Source organism: Lithobates pipiens, unplaced genomic scaffold (assembly GCF_037356315.1).
Source record: "Lithobates pipiens isolate NorthernLeopardFrog02 unplaced genomic scaffold, aLitPip1_a1.2 Scaffold_16, whole genome shotgun sequence".
NCBI classification, from domain to species: domain Eukaryota; kingdom Metazoa; phylum Chordata; class Amphibia; order Anura; family Ranidae; genus Lithobates; species Lithobates pipiens.
Genome location: NW_027507748.1, coordinates 657,035,457 through 657,043,776, shown reverse-complemented (window position 1 = coordinate 657,043,776; position 8,320 = coordinate 657,035,457). Strand labels below are relative to the sequence as shown.

Genomic DNA, 8,320 nt, shown 5'->3' with positions numbered 1-8,320 from the left:
TCTGATATAGGAGGGGGGCTCTCTGGGGACCCTGATGTAAGGAAGGGGCTCTCTGGGGACCCTGATGTAAGGAAGGGGCGCTATGGGGACTCTGATAAAGTAGGGGGGCTCTCTGGGCACCTTGACGCTCTGGGGATCCTAATGTAAGTAGGGAGGCTCTCTGAGGATCCTGATGTTATGGGAGGCTCTCTGGGGACCCTGATGTAAGGGGGGATCCGCACTAGCTAAAACTATTTTATATATATATATTATATATATATATATACACACACACACACACACACACACTCCAGTCCCTTAGCTTTGTTGCCCTTCTCTGTACTCGCTCCATTTCCAGCACATCCTTCCTGAGGACTGGAGCCCAGAACTGGATGGAATACTCCAGGTGTGGCCGGACCAGAGTCTAGAGTGGGAGAATTATTGTTTTATCTCTGGAGTTAAATCCCTTTTTAATGCATGCCAATATTCTATTGGCTTTGCTTGCAGCAGTTTGGCATTGCATGCCGTTGCTGAGCCTATCATCTACTAATTACCCCCAGGTAATTTTCCATCCTAGATTCCCCCCGAGGTCTTCCCCCTAGTGAGTAGATTGCATTCATGTTTTTGCCATCTAACCTTATTTTTCTGTCTGTGCAGAAAATATCCTTAGCTTGATAAATAAAAAGCTAATGCAGTCACCACAACTAGTATAGATTTTGTTTTTGCTTTTAGATACACTTTACTTGGCCTATCCACTCACAATTGATATTTTTATTTTTGGGGGACTATACACTGAGTCAAATTGTTCACCACATCTTTATATCTCTTGGGAACTCTGGCAGTGAGATTTCAGCAACTGAAAATATAACTCCACCCTTCTTCCCCATATTATGAGAGGGATCTGACTCTCACAGCACAGAGAATGCATCATAAGAAATCAGAAACGACAGGTGTATCAGGTTGGCAGGTCATGTAACTGGCTTGGCGATCTTGCGATAATGAAGACAGTGGGAAATACAAAGTGTATGTTTTCTAATATGTACATAAACTTTGGTTTAATGTATTTTTTGCACTTTGTCTTCCAGAACTTGTACAAGCTGTTCCAGGGCAGCAAACATCTTATGCTGCAATACTAAGAAGGAAATCAGAGAGTTCCTCATCGTCACTGTTTAACTCCAGGAGCCGGCCGAGGTACAGCAGTTCTGCATTGGAGTCTAATGGTCAACCGCTGCAGCCCGGGAGGGAAAGACTCAAGCAGTACAGCTTACCCACAAACCTCTATCAAATGTTAGATGGTTTCAGGCAAGATGATGGTAAGTTGCTCCAACTGTAAAGATTGTTTTTTTTCTATCTCTGCACTTTAGAGCTAATTTAATTGAAAACAACAAAGATGAATAATGGTTGCAAGCATTTAAGGTGTTGTTATGGTCTGTTAACATTCCGGCTGCCCTTGGTACCACTTTAAGCCCATGGACAGGCTGTAGAAATTCAAGCATTTACATGAATCTTAACAAGCAGTAATTGTGTTTTAAAAAAGCCCTCTCCGCAGTTACTCAACAGCATAGCTCCCAACTATCCCTGATTTTTAAGGTACTGTCCCTGATTTGAAACAAAGTTCCTCTGTCCGTCTTTCCTCCTCATTTGTTCCTCATTTTGGTCTGATCTATAAAATTGTATATGAAATGCATTATTTATCTTTCAAAAAGCGTTTCCCAGTACCAAACCTTTCATCTAATTTCTAGATTGTTGCATTTGTAAATTTTAAAAGCCAATATAAAGGAATGGTAGTGGTAAAAAAAAGCACTTGTGTGGTTAACTAATATTTTTTTTGTACAATTCTTTTTTAAGGGGGCGTGGCAGGGTGTGTGTCCTATGCCTACATATTTTTGATAATATGTGTCTCCCTCATTCCCATCTCAGAAATTTGAGAGGTATGCAACAGATCAGATCACCCGGCTAACCCTTCACTGTAGTGGCTTTTAAAAGCATTGGCTTGTAGTTTGTCAATCGGTGACTGGCCACACTTAGCCCTGCCCACTTCTTTTTGGACTGACAGCACTGCCCAGAATGCTGAAACCCTCCCACTGTGAGCTGCAGTACATGGGGGTGTGAGTATGTGAGACACAAGTAAACAAAGAGTTGTAAAAGAAGGTAAAATACGTTTTTTTTTCCTTTCATTTTTTTTATAGGGCTGTGGAAATTAAAGATTAATTCCTTGATTAATCAATACTTTTTTTGATCAATCAAAATTCTTTTGATCTGTACGCACCTCTCTGCCGGCTTCCGGGTCTTCAGGGAGTTCCGTCGGAGAGCCGGACATTGACGTCACTGGTCTCCTCCCCCCTTCCCCAAGTGCCTCCATCTGCTAACAAAGGGAAAGGGGGAGGAGTCCGGTGACGTTGAAGTTCTGATTGAACGTAACGTGTATGGGGGAGGAGCTAGGAATGACATCACCCTCTGCTGCCCTACGAAACTAACACGACTGTTGGCTTTACATGCTGTGTTATTATCATCTTTATGTGAGTAGTTTGTGTTTGAACACAAAAATTAGATCTTGTACTTAAGTGGTGAGCACTTAGATCTTTTCTTTCTACCCATGACCTGGGGTCCTTGCTGAGATCTAAGGAGAGAGAGGTTTATGGTTCGTGTTAACCCTTTTGATACCCGCTTGCATGGCCACCTGTTTGCACAGGGGTCCATGCCATAAGGTGAGAGTGATCAGTTAGACCGGAGGTGGACGGATTGTCACACTACTGTGGAAAAAAAAAAATTACTTACGTCAGTGCTACAGTTTGAATTTAAAGAATATTTGTGTGAAGTGTGAAGTTCAGTCATGGATTGTAGAAACTAATAGTGTTGTGTGATTGTCTATAGCGTATACCACATTTACCACTGACTAATGCAGAGTTGCAATGCAAGGAGATCAGCTAAAAGTAGTTGGATCTGTATGTGCATTATAATGAATCAAAATTAGTTGATTAATTGATTTAAAAAAACAATTAATCGAACACGAAAATTTTAATCAGTAACAGCCCTAATTTTTTATTTATATTTTGAAGCTTATGCATCCCAAAGTATCAGGATTTGGAGCCTCTTTAGACTGTCACATGGGAGCCTTTAGATGTAATGATATGTAAATACTTGAGTGTCTGTTTCCTGGGTTCAATTTGATCATTAATCCAGGGAGCACATTATGCACACTTGAAAAAGGTCGCTGTGTTCAAACATGGGTGAAGTTTACGGAGTATGGTTAAAATGTACCTGGTACATGGAAAAAAAGATAATACTAGCATAATCCCCTAAAATCATACACCCAGGGAGTAGTCAAATTGGACACACTTTGTCCCATAGCCTCAGCCCCAAGTCTTAGTTCTGGAGTTTCACCAGCCCACAATGCAATGCAGACATCACTATTTGCGAGTTCAGAAGCATTGATGGTGCACTCAGGAGAGGAGGGGGTTCCAAATGTCTGACTTTGAGCTAAGGATACTGTCCTGAGTGCAACCAAACAAATTTTAATTGCATGATGCATCATTCAAAAGAAAAAACAGCATGCTAATTTACCTCATTTCAAGGCAACACCATGAATTGTAAGGAACTGTGTGATATGCGCTGTCCATGGTGCTTACCCCATGTTTATACAGCAATTCCCAAACATTAGGTAATACGATTGCTGCTAAAGGGAAAGATCAGCATTCTGCCAGAGCCACTGATTGGCTAAGACCTCTGTAAAGCAGAGATCACATGACCAGTACTTTTTGACAAACTATTGTGGGATCCTAAATCAACAGTTACTGAAGGTATTTTTGCTTTCTATGGGAATGTGTAACATAGCAGGGTGGACACAGTAGCGGGGTAGGAAGGGGCAGGCAGCAGAAGGATCTTAGTTGGCTATAGTTAATCTTAACCACTTGGGCTTTGCAACTCCAATGTCAATGCCCTAAAGCATTTTCTTGACTATGATCTATCTCTATGATTCATGCAATATGATAACATGTGATCACCAGTTATGGCACTTTCAGAACATGGTACATGACATTACAGGTTCCTTAATTAAGCCTTGGGCTTATTAAATAACCAGCTAGTTGGTTTCTTCAATAAAGCAGTACAAGAAGAAAAGCACTTCAACCCGTATTAACCACTGGGAATCCAATTTCAACTGGTCTGCCAGCACTAAAGTGGATTCTGATGGGCTGCTATCAGTTGATACAATTTGCCTTAGTGCTCCCAGACCAGTAGAATACACTTTAGTGCTGCCAGTCCAGTAGAAAATGGATTCTGAAATTTGATTGGTAAAATATGGCATGGGTTTTGATTTTCTCATTGCACCATCTTATTGAGCCAACTAGCTTATGTGCTTCCATACTTTATCAATATATCGGTCCTTAAAACAGTAGTAAACCGCAGATGAAAAAAAAAAAGCCTGCAAGGCAATGTCATAATGTACTAGTATGGATGTTTAGGGGGAACCCCACGTCATTTAAAAAAAATTGAATTTGGGGGAACCCCACGCTTTTTAAAAATAAATTTTTTATCAATTACTTTCAATAACTGTTCTCTGTATTACGGGAGCCGACAATTCATTATAGCCACGAGTGATTTTAAATGCCTTTTTTTTTTCTGCAGAAATTACACTTTGTGCAGGGACAGTTCTAAGCACAGGAACACATGCGCCCATTTACAGGCATACTATAGACACCCCCCAGGTACGAAATTTCAAGGAATATTACACTTTTATTGTTTCACTTTAAGCATTATTAAAATCAGTGCTCCCGAAAAAACGTCCGTTTTTAAAACTTTTTTTTGCATTAATACATGTCCCCTGGGGCAGGACCCAGGTCCCCAAACACTTTTTAGGGCAATAACTTGCATATTAGCCTTTAAAATTAGCACTTTAGATTTTGAACGTTTGAGTCCCATAGACTTTAATAGGGTTCCAAAGTTCACATGAAGTTTAGGTCTGTTCGCAGGTTCTGGTGCGAACCGAACCGGGGGGGAGGGGTTAAAGTTTAACACTTTTCTAGAAAGCAAATATCAACCTTGAGCATAGGTGTGCACACAGGGTGTGCCAGGTGTGCACATGTCCACACCACTGATATTTCACCAAAGGCCCCAGACAGGGTTCCTAAAAAATTGTAAACAAAAAAAACATTAAAAAAAATTCTAAAATATAATACAAAGTAAAATAATAAAAATAGAAACTGCTGACACCAATCTCTGCCCTGCTGACACTGTCCACTGCTCTACTGACACCATCAGTCGATATACTGTAAACATATACACACACTCATGTGTGTTTGAGCTTTGGGGTGCACACCCTAATGCCATAGGCTGCGTGCACCTATGGCCTTGACATACCTTTCCTATTGATAACATTCATAATAAGTTCCAATTTTACCTGGTAAAACACCAGACACATAGTAACTATGCTATCAGCTGATTTTCTGTGCAGAGATTTTCACGAAACCATTGCCCAAGGAGGAAGCGCTATTATGGAAAGCCAAACGTCGCTGATATAAACATCCAGTTTCTTGTACCAGCAGCCTTCAAGGGCAAGGTTCTCCAAATTTTATGAACAAAGGTCCAGTTTACTGTTCTTTAGACTTTAAGGGGGCCGGACTGTGGCCAGTGTGAGTAGAAAATGCCCTCAAAGGGAGTAAAGAATGTCCCATCATTGGTACTAGTGGGAGGAATAGTGCCCTATTGTTGATATCAGGGAAAGGAACAGTGCTCCATCATTGGTGTCAGTGGGAAGAATAGTGCCCCATTGTTGATATTAGGGGAAGGAATAGTACTCCATTGTTGATATCAGAGGAAGGAATAGTGCTCCATTATTGGTATCAGAGGAAGGAATCGTGCTCCATTATTGGTATCAGAGGAAGGAATAGTGCTCCATTATTGGTATCAGAGGAAGGAATTGTGCTCCATCATTGGTGTCAGTGGGAAGAATAGGGCCCTGCAGTTGGTTTCAGTGGGAGGAATAGTGTCCCATTGTTAGTGTCAGTGGTAGGAACACTGTAATACTGTATTGTTGCTATCAGTGGCAGGAATTATGCCCCATTGTTGGTGTAGAAGGAATAGTACCATGGATCAGTGGGAGGAATAGTGTCCAAAAGGCCTGATAAAGGCAAGCAAAAGGCCACATCTGGAGACCACTGTTCTAGGGGATTGGATGGTACAAACCAGATTAGCTGATATAGTTTTATTCACCTTGCAAATCAGGAGACAGATTGCCCTCCCATTAATTATATGTAATATGCCCCCTTCCTTAATAGAATGACTCTACATCTGAACATATGGCACACTTATCACCTATGTACTTCATGGCTTAGATTACATCAGTCTTAGCTTATGGTTTTGTATTATGAAGGGACATTAAATGACAGTGGGAAGTGCTTGTCTGTGAACTATTTCCTCCAGTATGCAGATCTTCTAAAACCCAAGAAATAGCAGAGAGGTTCATGAAAGCACCGATAAGACGAAAAGTAAAATCGCATCAATGCAAATCAGCCTCTTAAACCTGATTACTATTTAAATAAAGAGCCCTTCCCAGCGTCTGTAAGATGTTGATGTTTACCTGCTAAACATTATTAAAATGCACAGTTAAATTACTCCTTAAGAGCTGTAACAAATGTGCACATGCATAATGTGATTAACTGCAAGCTATGAATAACAATATGAATTTCATTATAGCCAGTTACAAGAGCACAATGTCTTGTTCCATGACACCAAGGCTTATCAATAAATATGGTTATCTCTGCTCATTTATTACTACTGGAGACAAGCAGATTGCTACTACACTTTTCAAGGAGGATTCCAGAGCAGGGATGAGTGTGCAATGTGCTTAACAAACAGCTACAGTATGTATATGTTACATGCCAAAATATCTGAAACTATGTTCTTTTATCGAGGGTGGCATTACTGTTTAGAGCCTACTGTTAGCCCTGGTTCTGCGACTTCTCGTGCAACTTGCTTCAACATGCGAAAACACATTCATTTTGATGGGTACCATCTTAATTGTTGCAACACAAATTCTTTCACTCATTTTCTTTTTTTTTTCTAAAACGTGCACTCATTTTCTGCATTTTTCTTGTGACATGAGTGCCATAGACTGCAATGTTAAAATTACAAAAGTCTCAAGCAAGTTGTTTCTTTGTCTTTTATCTTTGTGACTTTGGCTGCAACTTCAGAGTTTTTTTTTTTAAACCCTACACTTCACTCCTATTCCATTTTCCGCTGTTTACCTGTGGCTCAGCCTATCCCTGCAGCTCAAAATCTCCTCCCAAAACACATTGGGGGTTATTTACGAAAGGCAAGTCCACTTTGCACTGCAAGTGCACGCGGAAGGGCAGTGCACATGCAAGGAAAATAAAAAAAACGCATTTTTGCTTGCACATGATTGGATGATAAAATCGACAGAGCTTCCCCTAATTTCAGAGCTTCCCATCAGATCTACAGCGATCTACAGAGAGTCCACTTACAAGTACAGAGTGGATTTGCCTTTAGTAAATCAACCCCATAGTCTTCATAGCAAGCACACACTGTTCACAGTGCAGGAAACATGGCTCCCAAGAGGCTGAGGGATGCTCTTGACAATGAACAATTCATCTGACTTGTATGTGAGCGTCCTGCAATTTTTGATACAAGGGACTCGACCTATAAAGACCAAGGCAAGCAAGACCGAGCATGGTTAGCGGTAGAAAGACTCTACCATGAGAATTGGGAGAGCCTTTAAGCCCTAGAATGGTCCAAAAAAGTTCAATGATATGTGACACACTCGGTATTGTTAAAATTGGCCAAAGCCAAAATGACAAAACATCAAAGTCACATGAAAGTCTCATGAAGTCATGAAGTTGCATCAAGTCACAAGCAAGTCGCACGCTTTGGGTTGTTAGCAGTGTTAACCGAGTCTTAGGTCTGGTCTCCACTGGCAGCAAACATTGTGGTTTTGGGGCATTTCTGTCCCTGAACCTCCACTTGCAACCATGATAATGCTAATAATTAGCACAGTACAGATGGAAGTGGCAACCATATAACTTCCCACCCTAAGGGCAGTCACATGTTAATAAAAAATGCATGCGAACATTGAGAAAACATGTATACACATTTTCAAAGTTGGTACTGTATGTGTCACAAGTGGGGACAAGCTCCTAGTTTGTCCCTAGGTCACCTGGCCACCTCCAGTCTGCTCATTGGACTATAAATAAGAACTCTTCCTCCTATTACCTTTGGGTCACATCAGTCATACTGGTGATGCATTTTTTATTTTTATTTATTTAAGCAATTCCTTGCCAAGGAAATCCTAGGTATTTTCTATGAAAGACACTCTGTGATTAAGGTG

At 40.8% G+C, this 8,320-nt stretch overlaps 1 protein-coding gene across 1 annotated transcript in view; it reads left to right on the top strand.

The window, feature by feature from the left end:
- Positions 1–1,117: 1,117 nt before the first annotated feature.
- The window catches only part of CNTN5 (contactin 5), a 780,450-nt gene continuing 773,247 nt past the window's right edge, over positions 1,118–8,320 (top strand). Inside the window, exon 1 of the mRNA XM_077484405.1 lies at positions 1,118–1,292. Within this exon, the coding sequence (XP_077340531.1) occupies positions 1,265–1,292 (28 nt within the window). The 5' untranslated portion in view covers positions 1,118–1,264. The remainder of the gene's footprint in view (positions 1,293–8,320) is intronic.